Source organism: Podarcis gaigeae (genome assembly GCF_964106915.1).
Source record: "Podarcis gaigeae genome assembly, chromosome: 13".
In the NCBI taxonomy this organism is placed as follows: domain Eukaryota; kingdom Metazoa; phylum Chordata; class Lepidosauria; order Squamata; family Lacertidae; genus Podarcis; species Podarcis gaigeae.
The window spans coordinates 1,824,441-1,847,793 of record NC_139689.1 but is presented as its reverse complement, the minus strand read 5'-3'; the positions used below and the strand labels follow the sequence as shown (position 1 = coordinate 1,847,793).

The window sequence follows — 23,353 nt, the reverse complement described above, 5'->3', positions numbered from 1 at the left end:
ATGACATTTGGAATGTTTTTGTCAAAACCAAGGTGACACATGGATTGTCATATACTTGAGGGAAATACTAAGTTTATCTCGCTACGTATATGAAATAAAGGTTTCATTTATGAAAGGTATCTGAAGAAGTGTACATGCACACGAAAGCTTATACTCAGAACAAACTTAGTTGGTCTCTAAGGTGCTACTGGAAGGAATTTTTTTATTTATTTTTATTTATTTCGACTGCGTCAGACCAACACGGCTACCTGCCTGAATCTATTGACATATATATGACATATATGACAGTTTTGTTGCCTTAATTATAATTTATGGATTTTCCTATCGCTGTTTTCCACTGCTTTATGAATTCTCTTTCTCCTCCCTGTTTATATTCTTCTTTCTTGATTCACCTCACTATAATAATCTCAAATAAACTATTGATCACAATAATCCCTGCTTTGGACTACAACTCCCATCATGTAGCTGCGCTGGCAAGTGGCGGGAGTCGCGGTCAAAAGCAGCTGGAGGCCCGAGGCTGCCCTAAGCCGTTCTGTTCCCCAAGAGTGTGGATTTTAGGGGTGCAGAGGGATCTCAAAGTGACCCATGGTTGGGAAGGCGGTGCAAGGATTGGGGCGTGGGTGTGCCAAATTCTGGCCCCGCAAAGGGCACCATGGCACCCAGGCCGGCCGCCATCCTCAACCCCAAGAGGCTGCTTCTTTGCTGGGACCACCCATCCCTGCAGAGACCCCCTTTGTACCCACCTCTGGGTAGGACCACTCCGGGGAGAAGTCGATGATAGACACCAGTGGCTGCGGCGACGCCACGGGACCTCCGTCTGCCGTGAAGCAGGCCTCCGCCAGGGCGGGCCTGGGGCTCCTGGACCTGGTGCCGGGGTCCTCCTCTGCACTCTCAACGCTGCCGGGTGCCCCCTCCTCGGTCATGAACTCCTGGATGAGGTCCGGGAAGTGGCTGTCGAAGGAGAGGGTGAAGGATCCCCCTGTGGCGGCCGCGGCCGTCTGGATCATGGAGTACAGCTCCTCCTGCAGTTCCGTGGCGGCCATCTCCGTCTCCGGATGCCCGGCTTCCCCAGGGTCGCCCTCCTCCTGGCTGCCCCCTTCGCCCTCGGCCGCCGCCGTCTCCATGGGGGTGACCTCCGGGCTGCTTTTGACCTCCGGCGGCAACGGCGACTCGGTGGTGGCAGCAGAGGAGGAGGCGGCAGCTGGCGAGGTGGGCATGGGCGCCTGCCCGGCCCCGTCGTCCTGGATGAAGAAGCGGTTGGTGGGCACGTACAGAGGGTAGGTTGCTGGGGGTCCCGCGGGGGCCTCCTGGGGCTCGGGCTTGGTCTGCAGGCCAGCCCCACCGCCGTAGGTCTGGCCTTGCTTGGGGCTGTTCAGGAAGCAGTCGGGGTCAAAGGCCGCTGGACCTGCCTCGCTCGTCTCCATGGTGGACTCCAGGTTCTGCGAGAGGACCAGTCCTGGGCCAGGCAAGAGGGCCAGGCCGAGTGGGGGCGCGGGGGCACCAGCAGCCGGCTCTCCGGACACCAGGTGCTGGCTGGGGGTCAGTGCCAGCGGTTTCTCAGCCCCGCTCAGCCCGGTCATGACCAGGATGGTGCTGCCAGGGAGGCCAACCGAGAGGGTGACGGCAGGCAGCTCCTGCTTGGGAAAGCCCTTTGGGTGGGCCAGGCCAGGCGGGGGCTGCGTGGAGTCTGGGGAGGCCTCGGCCATCCCTGGGGAGGCGGCGGCCTTGGCCAGCTTGGCTTCCTTGCCATCAGGTCCAGACGACTTGGCCGCCTCCGTCTCAGCCTTCACCTCGGGGCCGCCAGCAATGTTCTGGACCTCGGTCAGGGCGGGGTAGGGGGATGGGCGGACCTCCACCTTCGGGGAGATGATCCGGTGCTTGGTGCTGCTGCATCGGTGCGGGACGTGGCCGGGGCTCCCTGGGGAGGGAAGAGAAAAGTGAGTGAATGAGGTCGGGGGGGTCTCGAAACCGACATGTGCCAGTGGGGTGACGCTGCGGCAAAGACGGTGAATGCAATTCGAGGCTGTGTCAATGGAAATATAGCGTTTCTGAATACAGTGGTACCTCGGGTTAAGTACTTAATTTGTTCCGGAGGTCCATTATTAACCTGAAACTGTTCTTAACCTGAAGCACCACTTTAGCTAATGGGGCCTCCTGCTGCTGCCAGAGCACGATTTCTGTTCTCATCCTGAAGCAAAGTTCTTAACCTGAAGCACTATTTCTGGGTTAGCGGAGTCTGTAACCTGAAGCGTATGTAACCCGAGGTACCACTGTATACTGTTTGAAGATTGGGAAAGCAGACATAAAATTTACAGATTGCTCCCTTTTGAAAGATAATTACATGAAAATGATGTATAGATGGTATACAACACCAGTACAGATTGCAAGAATGCATAAAACTGGGTCAAATATACGTTGGAAATGTAAGGAAAAAGAAGGGACGTTTTACCACATGTGGTGGGAATGTAGATAAATTTAAAAATTCTGGGAAATGATATACAATGAGTTGAAGAAAACATTCAAATTAACATTTGTAAAAAAAAAGCCAGAAGCATTTTTGTTATGGATTGTAGGAAAAGACCTGCCAGGAAAATGAAGAATATATTTATGTATGCGACAACGGCGGCAAGATTCTTAGCAGCACAAGGATGGAAGAATGAAGAAACCCCGACAAAAGAACTGTGGCGAGGGAAATTGATGGACTATACGGAATTGGCGAAACTGATGCACAAACTGCATGATAAGGACAACTGTGACTTTAAAGAAGAATGGCAACTCTTTACAAAGTATTTAAAGAAAAAAACAAAACGAAATGGACTCCTTGGCAGGTTTTGAATAAACAGACACAAATTTATGGTTGTTAATCATAGATGGATAACTTAGGGATCTTTACATTTGTATGGGGGGAAAAATAATGAAGATGATTTGTTGGAATAATTTGTTACGTGAAAATAGTTAATAAAAAAACCATTTTTAAAAAAAGGAAATATAGTGTTTCTGGGTCAAGGGAAGTGATAGCACCAATTCTTCTTGCTTTGGTCAGCCCCCCTGTCTGGTTCTGGGCGCCACAGTTTAAGAAGGAGATTGACAAACTGGAAAGTGTGTAGAGGACGGCGACTGAGATAATCAGGGGTCTGGGAACTGAGCTTCACCAGGAGTGGCGTGGGAAGCGTAAGCTGAAGCTTAGGGGAGCTTTTCATCTGAAAATATTAATTGTGCTCCTCCAGCGGAACATAAAAATGTCATGTGGCAGCAATTCGCCCTTCTGCCACTGGAGGGAACCAGTCCCTCTCACATAAACCATCGAAACAGGAAAACCAGCAATAAATGGCTGCAGGAAGTGGTGGGGAGACAGAGGGAACAGGTGTTTTGGACCACAACTCCCATCAGGCCCCAGGATGTCAGCCATGTTGGCTGAGGCTGATGGGAGTTGTAGTTCAAAACCTCAGGAAGGCCTCAGGTTGGAGAAAACTGACCTGGTTTAGGGGATTCAGGAGAGAGGGAGTTTGTGCGCATGGTGAGTTTGTGTAGCAGTAGATAGTTTGGGGTGAAACTAACTGCATTAATCGGATCTACGGTTCCTGTCCAGCTCCTTTCACTTCCTCCCTTGCAGGAGAGCTTTCTGGTGCCAAATGCGGGTGGCGCTGTGGGTTAAACCACTGAGCCTAGGACTTGCCGATCAGAAGGTTGGCGGTTCGAATCCCCGTGACGGGGTGAGCTCCCGTTGCTCAGTCCTTGCTCCTGCCAACCTAGCAGTTCGAAAGCACGTCAAAGTGCAAGTAGATAAATAGGTACCGCTCTGGCAGGAAGGTAAACGGCGTTTCCGTGCGCTGCTCTGGTTCGCCAGAAGCGGCTTAGTCCTGCTGGCCACATGACCCGGAAGCTGTACGCTGGCTCCCTCGGCCAGTAAAGTGAGATGAGCGCCGCAACCCCAGAATCAGCCACGACTGGACCTAATGGTCAGGGGTCCCTTTACCTTTTACTGACTGCAGAGTTTTTTTAAAAAAATCCTTATTGTTTAATTTAATTTATTAGTAGCACTTTCTTGCCATGGGCAACTCAAAACAACTTTACAAAAAAGCAAAACAAGCACCTCGTATATTTAGTAAAACCTTGGTGTTTGGGGGGTACTTTAAAAAACATATTCCCTGCTCTCTTTAAGAGAGCATAGATTGTTAACAGCCAAAGATTGAAAAGGCTTGTTTTTGCCGGGCACCTGACACTAGGGGAGCCTCTCTAGGGAGAACATTCCACAAATGCAGAGCCACCACCGAGAAGGCCCTGTCCTCGTGCTGCCAGCCTCTGGGCATCCTGTGGAGGGGGCACGCAATGGGGTCCCCCCCGACTCCTCCCCATCAGTCAACCATTCACTTAATACCTAGTCCCTTCAATCCAGCCTTTCTCAACCTGTGGGTCCCCAGATGTTGTTGAACTACAACTCCCATCACCCCTGGCTAGCAAGGCCAGAGCTCAGGGATGATGGGAGTTGTAGTCTCACAACATCTGGGGACCCACAGGCTGCTAATCCTTTTCCTTAAAAACATATATTTATATACCCAAGCAGTGTACAAAAATACGTCGATTGTGGGTATGGCACAAGCTCACCGGACTGAAGCATTTATATCATTATGTGTCGTGCAGAAGCCAATTTAATGACTGGTGTGTGTCGGAGAGAGGCAGAAACCCGGATAACCTTGGGGCAATATACCTTAGCCTTCCCGAATCGAGTGCTTGCCAGAGGTTTTGAGCGATATCTGCCTCCAGCCAAGATGGCTGTGCTCACGACAGCCTTACCATCGTACAGGCCTTCTGGCTAGGGCTGTTGGGTCCAAAACATCTGGCTGGAAAGGGATTTATCTATCTATCCGTGCACCTATGTGGTTCTTTAGCTGCAATTCTCGCACTGAAAGAGGGTTGGGCTGGATGGCCTCTGGGGGTCCCTCCCGTTCTACGGTTCCATGCATTGCAGAGAGGGAAGACTAACCGAGGCCGCTGCTGCAGAGGCAGGCGTGAGTCCGGGGAGGGGGCTTGGCCTGGTGGCTCTCCAGGATCTGCTGCACCAGCTGCTCGATCGAGAACTCGGCCGTGCCATTTCCGTTGCTGCAAGTCCACTTTATCCCGTGAACTGGAGGAAGAGAGGAAAGCAGGTTTCGCACCCATGCGGCTGTCATGCCTCCCCACCCTACACCAAAAAAGAAGACTGGGAAACATAGTTCCATGAAGGGGTGCTGCTGCCTGGGCCTGCTAGGGGCTGTAGTGCAAAACTCCGGGGGGCACCAGGGGGTTGTGGAAACTCAGCACCTCAACAAAACTACAATCCCCATGGTTCTTTGGGGGAAGCCTTCCCAGAGAAGCCCAGAATGAAGCATTTCCTGGTTGGGATAAGGCTGCATGATATCAAGTGGCAGGGAGTTCCAAAGGTTTCTTACAAATGCAGAATGGGAACCACGTGGTAACTGCACATTGCTGTCCACTTTCAGATTTGGAAATAAGGGATCAGCAGCCTCGAAAATAAGGGATCAGCAGCCTCACCTGTCCCGGGGACAGTCTACGGGATATCTAACAATCCGGGATAGCAGCGGGAAACGGCGCTGGAATAAGGGAATTTCCCGCAAAAAAAAGGGAAGGTTGACAGCTATGTAACTGCAGCAGGTTGGAGCGGTCGAGGGGGCACCTGTGGGGTGGGGCGATCTCATAGCAGCCACCCTGGAACCTAAGCCCTCAGAAGCCCCCCCAAAAAACACCCCCCCCAGAGAGACCACCACCCTGGCCTTACACATTGGCTTCAATTGGCCAACCAGCTCTTCCTTCGACCACTTCAGCCACTCCTTGCGGTCGCTGTTGATAGAGCACAGGACAGGCCCACAGATCTTCCCGCAATCCTCAATGGCCGGAACGTTCAGGTAATGAACCAGCACAATATCCGGATTCTGGAGGGAAGGAGAAGAGAGGGGCTGTTGGCCTGGGGGTGAATTCTGCCAAAGGGCAGAGTTTTGCCAAGTTACAGGGAACCAGGCACAGGGCCTTCTCGGTGGTGGCGCCCGCCCTGTGGAACTCCCTCCCAACAGATGTCAAAGAGAAAAACAACTACCAGACTTTTCGAAGACATCTGAAGGCAGCCCTGTTTAGGGAAGCTTTTAATGTTTGACGTATTACAGTATTTTAATATTTTTTTGGAAGCCGCCCAGAGTGGCTGGGGAAGCCCAGCCGGATGGGTGGGGTATAAATAAATTATTATTATTATTATTATTGCCTGTACAGGCAGAGAGGCGCTGGGGCTGGAGCCCCCTGACCTTGCAACCCTTCTTACAACCACCCCTGCTGTGTAGGTCCTGATGACGCCCCTCACCTTTTCAAACGCCCATGTCCCCATTGGCCCCCGTGACTCAGGGTTAAGTCCTGACATTCAAGCTGAGTGCAGGGTTAAGGCCCGGCGGTTTCCTTTTTTTTCGTTCCCCCTCACTCAAATTCAACATCCATATTCATTTTCTAACATAAACCTATTACATAATTAAATAAATTAGAATAGACCTAATTACTCCAAACTTCTCTTTGCTGCATACAAATATAACACAGTTAGAAATTTTATATTCAAGCTTTTATATTGTAAATAATATTTCAAATTCCCCTATACCCCCCGTTCCCCTTCACCCATGTGGAAAGAAAAAGAGCTTCTAGGTCTACGTCAGCGGACCCTGACACTTGTAGGGGTCCCCGCCCCCTTGGTTCCACAACCAAGCGTCCCCCAACACGATCACTGTTCAGTAAATTCCTAGTGTGAGCCATGGGCTTGATGAAGTGACCCCAGTTTCCCAACGTCTGGTTTGAAATCACTTAAAAGGGGTCTCAAATCGCCACGTTTAGTAATCTGCAGTCGACTTTCTTGCTTGGAAAGACGTTGGATGACCATGCATGAAATCAATAGCCTAATATATACCGTATTTTTCCATGTATAAGACGGCCCCATGCATGAGACGACCCATATTTTTTGGGTATAAGACGACCCCCAATTTTAAACTTAAAAAAATTGGGGAAAATATAGTCTTATACATGGGAAAATACGGTGTATTTCAATCAGTATATGGCTACCTCCAAAACATGCACAAATCTTCACCTACCACAGATGTACTGTAACCACTGACGTCTCCTTTCCTCTTAGCTCCCCCTGGGTAACCTCAGTGCCCCTCTCCCCAGGGAGCCGAACCACCCACCTTGGGAGCCTGTGGTTCCAGATTCCTGAGTTTCTGGAAAAAGCGGGGACTGTGGAGGAGCAAGCGGGAGGCCTAATCTGGCACGGCAAGGCTGTGTCCACACTAGGGTGTTCAAGTGCACATGGGCCGCTGTTTCCGCACATGAATTCGTGCATGTGCAGAGGCCTTCCATCTTATTCTCCCGAAGGGTTGTCTTGTCCGGCCCCCAGAAACTTGATCCCTGCATCACTGGGGACTAAATGACCCCAGGGCCCCTCCCAACCCATACAATGAATCCTATGATTCTACCTATCTCGGCCCCGTGGCACATACCTGCAGTAGCCAATAGCAGCGCCGGTGGAATGTAGGGACGATGGACGAGTGGACGTAGCAGCCGTAGAGACACTGAGGAGGGTAGGGCAGAGGAAGAAGAGCGGGCAGGTGAGGAGGCAGGCAGAGGAAGGTGCCGCTTGGCAGAACAACCTGTGCCCTCCCCACAGCAAATCCCAGCACCTAGCCTGGAACCCAACCAGTAAGAGCTGCTCAACAGTGGGACGGACTCCCTAGGAACTCTCCTTGGTTGGAAGTCTTTAAGCAGAGGTTGGGAGGGTCACCTGTCTGGGATGCTCCAGGTGAGATTCCTTTTAACTCTGCAGTTTTTTTGATTCAGAAAGCCATGCCCCAAGACACCCTGGACCTTGACTAGTGAACAGGCTAGCCCTCTCCAACTGGTTGTCATCAGGGCTGTCCATCGTGAGTCCTGAGGAGATGTCTGGGCCATAGCTGTCAACGTTTTCCGTTTTCAAAGGGAAATTCCCTTATCCCAAATAGCATTCCTTGCAAGAAAAGGGAAAAGTCGACAGGCGCTGTGGGTTAAACCACAGAGCCTAGGACTTGCCGATCAGAAGGTCGGTGGTACGAATCCCTGCAATGGGGTGAGCTCCCGTTGCTCAGTCCCTGCTCCTGCCAACCTAGCAGTTCGAAAGCACGTCAAATTGCAAGCAGATAAATAGGTACCACTCCGGCGGGACGGTAAACGGTGTTTCCATGCGCTGCTCTGGTTCGCCAGAAGTGGCTTAGTCCTGCTGGCCACATGACCCAGAAGCTGTATGCCGGCTCCCTCGGCCAATAAGGCGAGATGAGCGCCGCAACCCCACAGTCGGTCACGACTGGACCTAATGGTCAGGGGTCCCTTTACCTTTATGACTTCCCTTGATCTGGACACTAGACTTCTGCTGCCGCAGCCGAGAATTGCATTAGTTTTTATGTTTGCTGCTGTTGCATCACACTGTTAAGCTTGTGCTCTACTAAGACTGCTGGATCCTTGTCACAGGCACTGCTGACAAGCCAGGTACCCCCATCCTACATTTTTGGGTCTAGTCATTTCTGCCGAAGTGCAGAACCTGACGCATTGGCCCCGTTGCCTGAGTCACCGCCTCACTTTGCCTACGTGGTGGGAGTATCTCTCTTGGGAAAGATGCTCAGGGCTAGACTGCTGTTGCTGGACCTCGACTGCTTGGCCTCCGTCGACTTCCTGGATCCTGGGCTGGCATTCTATTGTGTCCCACATCTCTTGCCCCATCTATCATTACAGATTTGACTTGTCCGTCCTTTGTATGCCACTCTAACAGCAAATTATACATTTTAGATAGATTTTTAACATTAGTATCTCAGAACTCTGTTTCCGATTTGGTTTTTTCCGTTGCAAAACCATTTTTCTTATCAAGCTTATACAACTCATTGATCTGATAATATTGTAGCCAACCATCCAGTTTAATTTGATGAAATGGTCTTAATTTAAATCCTTCGTGATCTTCCACCAATAAGTCAACATATTTCAACCATGAACAGGGTGAGACTTCTGCTGCTAGACCTCGACTGCTTGGCCTCGCTTGGCCTCCTGTATCCTGGGCTGGGACTAGTGGCCTGTGGCCTGGCAGGTCCCTGGAGCCTGGGACTCGCGCATACCCTGCCCTCTCTTAAGATCCTCTCTTCTCCTAGCTGGAGCTGCTGCAGAAGACGGGACGCTCTGTGGGGTCCCTTCCCGTGCCCCACACTGCATTAGGGGCCTTGGCAGATGTCTGGGGAGGCTGCCCCTGGTGCCGATCCACCACCACCCCTTGTCCTGCCAGTTGGTACAATCCTTCCTTCCCCCTGCCCTCCCCCCCTGCCCTTCCCCTTTCCTACCTCCACGCCTTTCACTTTCAGCTTCATGTGGTCCTCACGGGTCGTCTTGCCGTCTTTCCGCTTCTTCCAGCAATAGCCGTCTTTCCGGTACTTCACCTTCTTGCGGTTGTACAGGATGATGGAGCCGTTCTGGGGTCTGCCGGACGGGGAGAAGGAGGAGAGGGGAGGAGTGAGTTTTGTAGACCACCAACTGTATTTACGGAGCCCTTTATCCCATTTCTTTATCTCCGAAGGATATCAGCCTTGTGGTATACATGGTTCTCTTCCCGTTTTACCCTCACGACAATCCTGTGAGGCAGGTGAGGCTAAGGTCAAATGCAGGGAGCTTAGCATATTGTAAATAAATAAATAAAACAAAATGCAGGGAGCTTCATGGCTGAGTGAGAATTCGAACCCTGCTCTCCCCCAGGTCCTAGTCCAGCACTCTAAACCACGACGACACACGGATTTGCCATATCGATTTGCCAAGTGCTGTAATTGTGATGTCTGGCCTACTCTTTTATAGCTGCTGGTTCGTTAACAGCGTTCCATAGACTGTTTCGCTGATGGCACATGATTTACACTGCACTTGCGATGCTCTGCTGTGTTATTGTTGTTTCTCGGCTGCGTTGGGATTCATTTGAATGGAAAGCAGCCCAGAAATACAATAAGCAGATCAATCGGGGCCGAGGCACTTGCGCCAGAGCTATTAGCACAGCCGCGAAAACTCACACTAGGACAGCTGCACCAAATAAGGGGCTGGTGACTTCTGTTTCAGTGTATCTGAAGAAGTGTGCATGCACACGAAAGCTCATACCAATAACAAACTTAGTTGGTCTCTAAGGTGCTACTGGAAGGAATTTTTTTATTTTGTTTCGACTACGGCAGACCAACACGGCTACCTACCTATAACTATAACTATAACTATAATAATTTTATTATTTATATACCACAACCACCCCAATCTGGCTGCCCCAGCCACTCTGGGTGGCTTCCAACAGATATAAGAACAAAGTAAAACATCAAACATTAAAAACTTCTCCATACAGGGCTGCCTTCAGATGCCTTCTAAAAGTTGCACGGTTATTTTTCTTTTAGTGCAATATAAATGCGATAAATAAGATTTAAAAACAAAAGTTTTGCAGGGGGAGAACCATGGCTAAGACAAAGGCAGTCATGCCAGAGCCTTTGAGATGGAGTAAGGGTACTCAAACAAAAACAAATCACTTTCCGGCATCAGTCCAGGCTAGAAGCCACCGTGCAGCAAGTTTGCCTCCTCCGTGTGAGATTCCCATCTCTGGCACGGAGCTGGGTTGTGACTACACCCCATGCCCCAGGTAATGTCCCCCAAAATGTCCCAGCCTCAGAGGCATGACCCTGCCTCACACATACCTACCTGGTCTTGGGGGAACACGAGAGCCACTCCTCATGTTTCTCAAATGTGATCAAGTAGGAAGCTATCTCCTACAACAGGAAAAAAGAGGGGGTTTGGGGCTCGGTCAGAAAAACACCACTCTGCCAGCAAACCAGCTGTTCTTAGGAGACGGGAACCCAAACAGGACTTCTGAATGACAGAAACCATCGCGGGACCGACAGGGTGGCGAGTCAAACGCCAACACACCCACCAGGCGAAAGGCAAGCATCTCACGTCTCCCCACAGGGCAGCCGTAACCCCACACACAATTCACCCCACAGGATCGCAGGGCATAAGAAGATATGAAGCGCCTTCTGGAAAACATTATGGAAATGATGGATAGGTGGTACTTAACCCCGGTAAAATTAGCAAAGATTTATCATACGGATGATAATCTATGCTGGAAGTGTAAAGAAAAAGAAGGCACTTTTTACCACATGTGGTGGACGTGTCCTAAGGTTAAGGACTTCTGGGAAAAGATTTATAATGAGTTGAAAAAAATGTTGAAAAATACATTTGTTAAGAAACCAGAAGCCTTTTTACTTGGAATAATAGGATTGGAATTGCCCCAAAAAGATGTTAGATTATTTTTGTATGCCACTATAGCGGCAAGACTGCTATTAGCCAAAAAATGGAAATCTCAAGAAATACCAAGGGTAGAAGAATGGCAAATGAAGATGCTGGAGTTTTTGGAGCTGGCTGGACTGACTGGGAGAATCCACGATCAGAAAGAGGAGGAGTACCAAGAAGATTGGAAGAAATTTAAAGACTATTTAGCTCAATATTGTAATATAAGATAATTAGAAGATACTTGAAAGTGTCTGATAGGCCTAGGATTGGAATAAGAATGTTGTATATGAATTTAAGTCAAAAAAGAAAAGAGATGAAGATAGATAGCTGAAGGAGTTAATTGTATTAGAAAGAGGATTTTGGAGAACTGTTACAAAGGAGATACAATGAAATTCAGTTAGGGAGGAATGGAGGAAGTCAGACCACAATGAAAGCTAACTTGGATTTTGGAAGTGATTACTGTTTATACTCTTTTTTTTCTTTTTCTTTTTGTATTGTAAGATGTTTTGTTTCATGTTTTTTATATGTTATAAATGTGGAAAATTGATTTTAAAAAATTGGTGTTTTTTTTAAAAAAAGCACCTTCTGGATCAGGCCAAAGGCCAAATCTCACAGGGGCCAACCAGGTGATTATAGAGGGACTCCCCTCCTGCCGTTTCCAGAAACTGGTACCCAGGACTGTGTTCTGACTGTGCAGGCAGAACACATCCTTCACTGTGGCTAGAAGCCGTCCATAGCCCTCTCCTCCTCCATGAATCCTCTTTTAAAGCATCTTCCTGTGGCAGGGAGTTCCATAGTCTAACTCTGCACTGCATGAAGGACTTAAAAAAACCAAAACTGTCCTGAATATTACAACATTCAGCTCCACTTGACGTTCACGAGTTCTAGTCTTATAAGAGAAAAACATTTCTCCTTCTGCTTTCTCCAGGGTAAGTGCACCAGGGTCGTTTTATCTGGTTTGTAAAAACCAGTCAAGGAAGGAAGGACAAAGGCTTTTCAGCGGCGATGTTTATCCCCGTCTTAAGAATCTGTATTGGATTTCAAACTGTTTTCGCAGACGGACGTGCTCCTAACTGTTTGCATAGATGCAGTTTTTAACTGTTCACATGTATGAAATTGGTTTTGTTTTAATCCTTGATAGCATTTACCGCAAAAACCGCCTAGAGGTATTTTACGGGAAGCCGTTCATAAATGGAACCTGAGAAGAATAATTAAAATAATCATCATCCCCGGAGGTTCTATAGCAGGTTATAGCACCTGGCGGGTATATCCTCCCCATTTCAAAACAGGGCAGTTAATGTGAACAACGTCCATCCAGCAGATCTCCCCAAAGCAAAACTTATTTTGGTACAGCTCCGCATTACCCAGTGCCCTGTCTCCGGCTGTGGCAGTTGCTGACACCCCCAAGAAGACAGGAGAGCCCTTTTCCCTAGCGAGCAGAGACTAGCCTTGTTTACTTGGTAGGGGTAAGCAAACTTTTTCAGCAGGGGGCCGGTCCACTGTCCCTCAGACCTTGTGAGGGGCCGGACTACATTTTTTGGGTGGGGGAATTACCCAGAGATGCATTTTAAATAAAAGGATATGTTCTACTCATGTAAGAAAACGCTGATTCCCGGACCGTCCGCAGGCTGGATTTAGAAGGCGATTGGGCCGGATCCGGCCCCCGGGCCTTAGTTTGCCTATCCATGCACTAAGGAGCACATCAGTTTATGTGAAGAGGCGATGATAGGAAACATTCACAATCTGGAGGGGACAGGCTGACCTGTTACTGATCAGGTCTTGTTTGTTATACATTTAACAACAATAATTAAAAAAAAAAACACCTTGCATGTCCTGGGACCCTCAGGCCAGTGGCCCACTAATGTACTGAGTTGAATAGGATCCAAAATGCAGCAATCTGATTGGTCCTAGAACAAGAGGATCCAAAATGCAGCAGTCTGATTGGTCCTAGAACAATAGGATCCAAAATGCAGCAGTCTGATTGGTCCTAGAACAATAGGATTCAGAATGCAGCAGTCTGATTGGTCCTAGAACAATGCAGCAGTATGATTGGTCCGCAGGACCCACCCAATCCAGCTCCAAGTGGAAGTGAATCCACAACCTGATTGGCCTAAAGGAGAATTAGCCAATCATGTGTGGCCTATTGTGTAAATAATGTATATAAAGCAGATATTGTGGGGAAGCTTCCATTCCTCCTCACCACTATGAGCTGAATAAAGAGCATGAAACCCACTCTCGACTCCGAGTATATTTTACCCACCTTATCCAGGATCCTGTCCCCAGATGCCAGCAAGAAACCCGCAGACGGGATCCGAACACAAGAGCAACTATGCGCTGCTCCGGAGTATAGGACCCGAACTAACAGAATCAAGTCACGAGAAAGTAGATTCCGACTGAACATCAGGGAGAACTGTCTGACAGCAAGAGCTCTGGAAACTGAGATCCTTGGAGCCTCCTTCATTGGAGTTTTTAAAGAAGAGGTTGGGTGTCCATCTGTCATGTATGATCTAGTTGAGATTCCTGCATGGAAGGGGGTTGGACTAGATGACCCCTAGATGCCCTCTCAGCTCTACAATTATGATTCTAAGAAGGAATTCCTTTCATCTGTCCTTCCAATATTCAGCTTCGCCTCTTCCCTACAGGATCACAGCTGAGGTCCGGTCAGTCGCCCTTGCCACCTGCCCTTTCCATGCGACAGGTTTGGATGGCAGTGGTCAGGGTTTGCAAAGCAATAACGTCCCCAACCCCTGCTCCATGCTCCCGGGCGAGTTTCGGGAGCTTCGAACATTGCCATATATTTGTGATTCATAAAATATTCCGATTTCAATTTTCTTTTAGGATTTACATTTCCTGTTTCTACTCGCTCCCCTTTGTGCATTCGCTACAATTATTTAATTTGCTTCTTGGGGTGGAAACGGCTTTCTTTGTTTTCACCGCACCCTTCCTCCCCAAAGGGAGCCCAGGACAGCCCGCCCACAATCCAGCTGGACAACAGAATCAGAAAACCAAAACACTCCCCAATTACGAAACCGTAATAAAACAATGATGCATTCCGGAGGGCAGAGATGGAAACATCAGCCCCACAGTCTCAGTCGCCTCTCAGCAACTGCGATTCCTGCACCGCAGCGGGTTGGACTAGATGACCGCTGGGGGACCCTTCCAATTAGAATTTTATGAACACCTGCAACCTGGCCGCCTTCTTTATTGACCTTCCAAATTCTGCTTGGGGGGGGGGGAGGCTTTGCAGACTACTTAAGAAAACATGTTCTGTAATATGTTGTCTGTCCCCATAATATGACCTCAATCTAAGGGTCAATAATGTGGTTTCTGAACATGCTGCAGAGTGAAGTGAGGGGCAGATGGGGGTTATCAGTCTGGAAAGGGATCCCATCCAGGAAAAGGAAAAACCCTGATTCTAAACCTCCGTTGCCTCTGGCGATATCTCTAGGAGAAGAAAAGGAACAGGAGTAAACCCTATGGAAATCGAGAAAGGAGTCCCTAAGACTGTTGGACGATGCCTTGCACGCCTCCGCCCAGCAACTGCTGCAGCCAAGCTGGTGCCCAATGTCCTGCTCTGATTTCCTTTGGACCACACCAGCAAAGCCAAGATGGGGGTCTTGTCATCTGGGCAGTCCGGGACCCCCAGACACACCGCCCAGGCTTGCACCCCAGGGAGGTCACTTTGGTGCTGTCAACTCAGAGGTTTGACCTCACCCCGGGAGGCAAACTCCACTGTCTCTCGAGACAGGCAGATGCCAGCAACAATTTATCTATATTGTTAAGCGCTCTGATTTTTAAAAAATGAAGTTGTGCTACGCAAGTATTTTTAGAAATCAGCTAAATATTAAATGTGGGTTTGCTAAAGCTTGTTATTCCGTTCAAAACAAACAAACAAACTCCGCTTCCCGCTGACGTTGTTGCCTTCTCGTCTGCCTTCTTTTACCCTTATCAAGTTTGTCAGTTTAACCATAAATGGCATATTTCCCAAACTTCCGATGACCAAGAATCTACGGAGGGTGTGCGTGCGTGTGTGTGTGTGTGTGTGTGGTGCATTTTCAAAATCCACCATCTTAACTGCTGTTAATGCATGAGCTACTATTTCCATGTCCTACTCCCTATATTGTGTCCTTAAGGCAGGGGCCAGGAACTTCAGGCCCCCCAAAAAGGTAAAGGGACCCCTGACTGTTAGGTCCAGTCATGACTGACTCTGGGGTTGCGGCGCTCATCTCACTTTACTGGCTGAGGGAGCCGGCGTACAGCTTCCGGGTCATGTGGCTGGCATAAATAAGCCGCTTCTGGCAAACCAGAGCAGCGCATGGAAACACAGTTTACCTTCCTGCCGGAGCGGGACCTGTTTATCTACTTGCACTTTGACGTGCTTTCAATCTGCTAGGTGGGCAGGAGCAGGAACCGAGCAACGGGAGATCACCCCGCCGCGGGGATTTGAACCGCCGACCTTCTGATTGGCAAGCTCTAGGCTTTGTGGTTTAACCCCCAGCGCCACCCGCGGACCTCCAATCCTCTCCGTGTGGCCCTCAGAGATCTGCCCAGGCTACCCCCACCTCCTGTCATCAGTGCTGCTAAGTGTAGCTACTGGGCTGCATTACTGATCATGCATCTTGACTGTCTAGACAAATGACAGAGAGGGGTCTGTGCAGGAACAAGACCACTGCTGCCATGTGCCCGCCCCCAGGCTGGAAAAGCTTGCCCATTCCTGGCCTTCAGTTAGCCAAACCCTATCTTAGAAAAAAACTTAGGGATTCAAATATTCTAACGAGTAAATAGGAATATGTAGAGTCCCCAGATGGTTACAGACTCTGTGAATTCTACAAGCCCTAATGACTGCCAAGAAATTGATACCGGTGAACTGGAAGAATGAAGACAAGGTTCCCGTTAATCGATGGATTGATAACAGTGATAAGAATTGCAATGCACGAACGGATTGCCTGTAGGCGTAGACTTTGTTTGGACAAGTATACTGATATTTGGAATGAGTTCAAACAGAAGGCAAAGGGCTCTTAGTAACCATATTAGTAACCATGCATAGATTAGGATAATAATAATAATAAGAAGAAGAAGAAGAAGAAGAAGAAGAATGGGACGCGGGTGGCGCTGTGGATTAAACCACAGCCTAGGACTTGCCGATCGGAAGGTCGGCGGTTCGAATCCCTGTGACGGGGTGAGCTCCCGTTGCTCAGTCCCTGCTCCTGCCAACCTAGCAGTCCGAAAGCACGTCAAAGTGCAAGTAGATAAATAGAGGGTGGGAAGGTAAACCTTCCTCTGGTGGGAAGGTAAACGGCGTTTCTGTGCGCTGCTCTGGTTCACCAGAGGCGGCTTAGTCCTGCTGGCCACATGACCCAGAAGCTGTACGCCGGCTCCCTCGGCCAATAAAGCGAGATGAGTGCCGCAAAACCAGAGTCGGCCACGACTGGACCTCATGGTCAGGGGTCCCTTTACCTTTACCTTTAATAATAATAATATATTATATAATAACCTATAGCAATGTAATTTACTTAATGTATTATGCTGTGCTTTTTGCACAAGCATTTCCTTTCTCTCTCCCCCCTCATTTTCTTTTATCCCTTTATTCCTTTATAAATGACAATCTTTAAATAAAATATGAATTTAACTATCCATAAAATACCTCGTTGGTGTTCCAGCGCAGTCGCTCCTTAGGCAAGGCGGGACACTTGGGAATGCATTCCACCAGCTTCTTGGGCAGGAAAACCTTCAGGTGGTGGTTGTTCTCTGGAAGGGGCGAGGCAGGTGGAGGGTGAGACCCGTGCCGGGCAGGGCAGGGCAGGGCAGGGGGGTGGCGAGAGGGAAGACGGGCTCCTGGGCTTCTCTGGGAGGGGGCAGGTGGGCGAGGGGGAGGCTGTAGATCCCAGGGGAACCGAGGGGAGTGGTTGCTCCAGCGCCCAGCATCCTGTTTCTGAATGTTCACCTCCACCCAAAACTCTTGCTGATAGGAACCCAGCAGGGGAGACAAAAAGAGTTGGGATAAAAGACCCTTTCACCCCAATTTGTTAAGGACGGTCTTCCCCAGCGTGGCAGAATTCAGGTGTTCTGGGGCACAGAATTGCTGACGGCACCAGGCCATGATGGAAGGCTGTGCCAGGGTTTCGTTTTGTTGGCAGGGCCTCCTGCAGCCCTTGCAAAGGTGCAGGTATGGGATGAGGAGTTTTAGGGTCCTCTTGCTAGTTTTGGAGAGGGACCCCACTTGCTTGCTTGAAAAAAACCCCACGAGTCGCCTTCTTGACCAGTGCTCCAAGCCATGTGTGAATGCTAATAATAAATACATATGGAACACACACACACACGTGGAAAAACCCAACCAAAATATTCAACAGACAATTTTAAATAAAATTTGTAAAGCACCGGGCCACTTGGCTGGCCGGCAAAAATTCAAACACGGCAGCCCAGAAGCACCTGCTTGGGTGAAGGAGGCTGGTGTCAAAGTCAGCGGCAAAACCACTAGGGAACAAAGCATGGGTGCCAACACTGAAAAGGCCCTGCTCCTCTCCCGCCTGCATGGAGAGTGGGAGGCAGGGGATGGTCTCTTCCACACAAGCCCTCGGGGAGATATAATTGGGGCAAGGGGCACAATCCAGACTTGGCGGGGAGGGCTCCATGAACAGAGCCCAGGGAAGCATTGGGGAGCCAGGATTCCTAGGTCTCTTTGGAAAGGGAGAAGGATGGAGGAAAGACAGGAAAGGATCCAGCACCCAAGAACTCACCAGAGACCTCTGTGGCTTCCTTGTTCATCTTTAGAGCGTTGAGTGGCAACAGCGTTAGAGTTTTTGGCCAGGGGGGCTCAGATCAGGACGCGTGAGGACTGGGATCAGACCTGGGGAGGCAGCGGGTGGAGAGGTGGGTGTTTAAGAAGGCCGGGGTGCAGAGGCACAGAAGGCAGCCACCTACCCTCAGGGCCCACCCCCTGCCTATATGACCCACTTTACACCTAACGCATCCCCCACAGGCCCCACACATCCCTCACCCTCTCTCACCCAGGATCCACTGGTTTTCTCCTCCCTAATCCCCACCCACATTGGCTAGCTAGCACCCTCATCCCAGAGATTATTTAACTGTGATTCCTGCGTTTCAGCGGGTTGGACTAGATGACCCTTGGGTCCCTTCCAAAGCTATGGTTGTATACCTCTGCATTCTCTAAAGAGACCCTCTTTAAACCCTGCCAGGGACTACGAAGGGGTGAACTCTCCCTACTTCCTTACATCAAGCAGAGAGTACTTATTGCTGCCCCTTGCACCAATCCCAACACAGGGGGTTGGGGGCAACTGGAGGCGCCCCTTCCTTGACCCCCTCCTCAAGCAGCCAAGTGAGATCACCCACAGCCAGCCCCCTGCCTCACCCAGACACCCCCTACAACTGGGCTCCGGCTCTTCTGCTACCCTCAAACCCCAGCCTTTGTGCTCCAGCTTCCCGGCAGAATAGGGACCATTTCAGAGCTGCACCCACGCAGGAGAATCTCGCCGTTCCTTGCCCCAGCTGCCAAGCTCAGCCCCCCACATCCAGCCCCCCCCCCCGGCCAAGCGCCCCACGTGGCTCCGGCCGGCCCCAGCCGCGCCCCCAGCCTCCCCCGCCGGTGGCCAAGAGACCACGCCTCCCGCCCCATCGCGTCCCCCGCTGGCCCCACACCTCGCTTACCCCCGCAACGCCGCCCATCCCCGCGCTCCATCCGCCCCACCGGCCGCCGTGCGCCCCCCTCCACCCGCGCCTGTGGCCCTCCGGCCCCCGCCAGGCCCCGCGCGCAAGGCTGGCCCTCGGCGCCCTCCAGCCCAGCCGCAGGGCGCATCCTTCGCTCCCGCGGAGCCTCCGGGGCGCACCTGCTGCTGCTACCGGGGCCGCCGCCGCCGCCGCCGCCTCCGCTGGTGCCCGAGCTCCGCCGCCGGCCGCCATTCTTCTCGCCAGCACCGGCTGCGGCTCGGCCCCTGCCTGCCTGCCTTCCTTCCCCTGCCCGAGAGGCGCGCTCCGCCCCGATCGCTGACAGCTCGCCGCGGCCCGGCAGCGTCTGAGCTCAGCGCGCAAGAGGAGGCGGAGAGCCGGAGGAGGAGGAGGAGGAGGAAGCCGCCCGGGCCAAGGGGGCTCCGGAGGCGGAAGCCGGCGCGGGATCGGGCGCAGATCGGCGCTGGGAACCGGACGGAGAAATTTCCCACGCTTCCCGCTCCGCGTCCCGAGCTAAGAGCAGCCACCCGGCGCGGGGCCGGGGGTCGGGCACCCCCTGTCCCACACTCCCTCAGCCCCATAAGAACCCAGGCGGTCGCAAAATAGAAACGGGCCCAAACCAGGAAACAGCGGCTGCGTTTCAGAGGAGTCTTTGCGCACAAGCGCCATCATCGTTCGTTGCAACATCCCCAGGCCTGGCAAGTCTCGCCGGAATCACAAAACGTTTCGCTCAGGAGCTTCGGTGAGTTTAGCCTGCGGACAGAAGGCATCGTGGAATGGGAGCGTTGGAAAGGACACCCCCCCAAAGGGGCATCTAGTCCACACCCCACACCCCCCCGCAATGCAGGAATGTCAACTAAAGCATCCCTGTACGAATTCCTGGAGGATAAAGGGTATCGTTGGCTGCTAGCCCCTCGTGGCTGTATCCTGCCTTCCCTCGCCGAGGGTGCATACCTTTGAATATCACGTCCTGGGCATCATAGTTGTGCTCAGATCGTGCTTGTGGGTGTTCAGTGGGCACCTAGCTGGGCACTGTGAGAACAGGGTGCTGGACTAGGATCTTATAAGAAAAATGGCAAAACCCAGTCAGGCACTGAACTAACCAAAACATAACCACAATTTTTTTCTTCCCAAATTTGTCACCATCCAAAGATCCCAGGGCAATTCACAACATAAAAGTACAAAAGGAAAACACAAAATACGTAATAAAACAAAACAAACATAATAAAACAAAAACAAACCCTTGCCGCCCACCAAATACATTTAAAAGGCCATGGATCTGCCCAAGGCCTGGTTGAAGAGGAACGTTTTTGCCTGGTGTATAATGAAGGCGCCAGGCGGACCTCCCTGGGCATCCCACAAATGGGGAGCCACTGCAGAGAAGGCCCCGTTCTCGTGAAAAGGGCCTCAGCGGATGATCTCAGGTTCCTAGTTGGTTCATATGGGGAGAGGCAGTCCTTAAGGTACTGCGTCCTGAGCCGTTTAAGGCTTTAAAGGTCAAAACCAGCATTTTGAACGGGGAGCCAGTGCAGTCAGGCCAAGGTCGGTGTCATAGGATCAAACCCTCTTGCGCCAGTGAGCAACCTGGCCGCAAAATCCTGCAGCAGCTGAAGTTTCTGAACCGTCTTCAGAGGCAGCCCCACATATAATGTGCTGCTGTAGTCTAGCCTAGAGGTTACCAGAGCATAGGCAGAAGTTAGGCTGCCCCTGTCCAGTTAGGGCAGGGGTCAGCAAGCCTTTTCAGCAGGGGGCCAGTCCACTGTCCCTCAGACCTTGTGAGGGGCCAGACTATATTTTGAAAAAAATAAATGATGCAAGAGCACCACGAGCCCCGGTGGCTGCTTACCTGTGTCTTGTGAGCGGCAAGGGCTGGCAGCGGCGCGAAAGGGCTCCAGAGAGAGGCTGCTTATTGCTGGCACCAACAAAGGCCAGTCCCCTTCCTTCTCTAGGCAGGGCGGGGAGAAGCCAGAGGGAGGGAAGAGGCTCCGGCACCGCCGTGGGAGGGAGAGGGAAAGAACGCGCATGCTGGCGATCCAAGCGGTGATTCCCGGACCATCCACGGGCCGGATCCAGAAGGCAGTTGGGCCTGATCTGGCCCACGGACCTTAGTTTGCCTACCCATGAGTTAGGGGCACAGCTGGGCCACCAGATGAAGCTGAGGGAAGGCACGCCAGGTCTCCTGAGTCTCAAGCGACAGCAGTGGATCCAGAAGTATCCCAAAGCTAGGCACCCGCTTCTTCAGAGGCAGTGTAACCCCATCAAGAGCAGGCAACCTCCCCGCCATCTGGTCTGCAGAACCACCCACTAACAGTGCCTCAGTTTTATCGGGATTGGGCTTTAGTTTATTGTAAAGGAGAGTTGTGTGTACAGCTTCCTGTAGATGCTGAACAGCACAGGGGAGAAACTCAAACCCTGAGGAACCCCACACTGAAGGCTGCTCAGGGCTGAAGAGCAGTCCCAGGTCACCACCCTCTGGAAATGACCATCTGGGAGGACACCAGAGCCACTGCAAAGTCACTCCCCCTCCCTGACCCTCAAGTCTGCAACGCCCCGAGAGTCTACCTGCTCCCAACTTGTTAAATCGTTCCGGGTTTCGCACAGCCTCTGTCACTCATTCCAATAGAGCCTCTCCTCACTATAGGCGAAGCTGGCATCGCCAACTCCATCTTTATTTCTTCCTCATAGTCAGAGGCCAAGCTAGCTACTGTTCTGTATATGGCTGTCAAGGCAGGTGGTGTGCCTAGAGTAAGGCCCAACAGTGATTTGGGTAGGGGAACTGGATGGCGGGAGTATGTGTGCAATGATTCTGGACCAGTGATAAGAGAGAGGAGCGTGTGCCCAACTGCTTGCCGTTGTCAAGGGTTTGTGGGCTCACTTCTTTGTCCAGGAGTGGCACTGGAAGGGTTCCTGGGCATGGCAAGCTGCAGGGCAACACAGGAGCTGCATCGGAACGTGGGTTTGCACCTCTCTGCGTGGCTCGTGTAGGATTTGTTGGGGGAAAGGTCTGAGCTGCACTTCCCACTAGGTTCCTTTTAGCCCTTGCTGAGCAGCTCAGTAGGCACACGGGTCTTCCCGGTTTGATCTTTTCCTTGTGCTCACATCTCTGCCATGCTGAGACAGCAGCAACAGCACTTGGCTGCTTGTCTGTCCCGGCGCTGCCTCTCTTCTTCTCAGCTAGTGCCAAAAAGGTCTCTCGGTGCTCCCAGACTGCTGCTGTTTCTGGGTGGTACTCAGTCACATACCAGCAAATTCAGGCTGCACGACTGTAATTGGATGGGAGGACTTGTGCAATAAGCATCTTCCTCCACCCTAAATTGGGCTTTTTGCGGCAAGGAAAGTGACGGCGGGGAAGTCCATTAGCTTTGGCACACCGTCATCTGGCCTCCCCACAAAAAAAAGCCAGAGGGATTGCTCATTAAATAGCCTCTAAAAGTAAAGGGACCCCTGACCATTTGGTCCAGTTGCTGACGACTCTGGGGTTGCGGCGCTCATCTCGCTTTACTGGCCGAGGGAGCTGGCGTACAGCTTCCAGGTCATGTGGCCAGCAGGACTAAGCCACTTCTGGTGAACCAGAGCAGCGCATGGGAACACCATTTACCTTCCCGCTGGAGTGGTACCTATTTATCTACTTGCACTTTGACGTGCTTTCGAACTGCTAGGTTGGCAGAAGCATGGACTGAGCAACGGGAGCTCACCCTGTCACGGGGATTTGAACCGCCGACCTTCTGATTGGCAAGCCCTAGGCTCTGTGGTTTAGACCAGAGCGCCACCCACTTCCCTAAATAGCCCCTAGGTCTGGATGCATGTTTAATGAACAGGAAGTGCCCAGAGTCTTGATTCCCCCTCCCACCATGAAGACTCGTTTCTCTCTCTCCTCAAATTATTTGGGTGACTGTGAGTCCGAGTGTTAAGAGATTATTTTTTCTCTTACCAACACCAGGACTCAAGACTCACCCAGTTCATTTGATGGGCAGTAAGATTCAGGATGGGGGACGCAGGTGGCGCTGTGGGTTAAAGCCTCAGCGCCTAGGACTTGCCGATCAAAAGGTCGGCGGTTTGAATCCCTGCGGCAGGGTGCGCTCCCGCTGCTCGGTCCCAGCGTCTGCCAACCTAGCAGTTCAAAAGCACCTCCGGGTGCAAGTAGATAAATAGGGACCGCTTACCAGCGGGAAGGTAAACGGCGTTTCCGTGTGCAGCTCTGGCTCGCCAGAGCAGCGATGTCACGCTGGCCACGTGACCCGGAAGTGTCTCCGGACAGCGCTGGCCCCTGGCCTCTTAAGTGAGATGGGCGCACAACCCCAGAGTCTGTCAAGACTGGCCCGCACGGGCA

At 51.3% G+C, this 23,353-nt stretch overlaps 1 protein-coding gene across 8 annotated transcripts in view; it reads right to left on the bottom strand.

Annotated features, from left to right (window-relative positions):
- Positions 1–19,772, bottom strand: part of CAMTA2 (calmodulin binding transcription activator 2) — a 59,449-nt gene extending 39,677 nt beyond the window's left edge. For 5 of the 8 annotated variants that reach the window (XM_083706518.1, XM_083706523.1, XM_083706525.1 and 2 more), the window contains exons 1-9: positions 18,710–18,731; positions 18,078–18,187; positions 16,985–17,088; positions 10,753–10,820; positions 9,378–9,513; positions 7,524–7,595; positions 5,777–5,930; positions 4,985–5,125; positions 744–1,918 (exon numbers count right to left, since the gene is read on the bottom strand). In XM_083706518.1, coding sequence (XP_083562644.1) covers positions 744–1,918; positions 4,985–5,125; positions 5,777–5,930; positions 7,524–7,595; positions 9,378–9,513; positions 10,753–10,820; positions 16,985–17,088; positions 18,078–18,105 — 1,878 coding nt within the window. In that variant the 5' untranslated portion in view covers positions 18,106–18,187; positions 18,710–18,731. Of the gene's footprint in view, positions 1–743; positions 1,919–4,984; positions 5,126–5,776; positions 5,931–7,523; positions 7,596–9,377; positions 9,514–10,752; positions 10,821–16,984; positions 17,089–18,077; positions 18,188–18,709; positions 18,732–19,184; positions 19,373–19,643 lie in introns of those variants that run through there. The other 3 variants (XM_083706519.1, XM_083706522.1, XM_083706520.1) reach the window with 3 other exon arrangements.
- Positions 19,773–23,353: the final 3,581 nt, after the last annotated feature.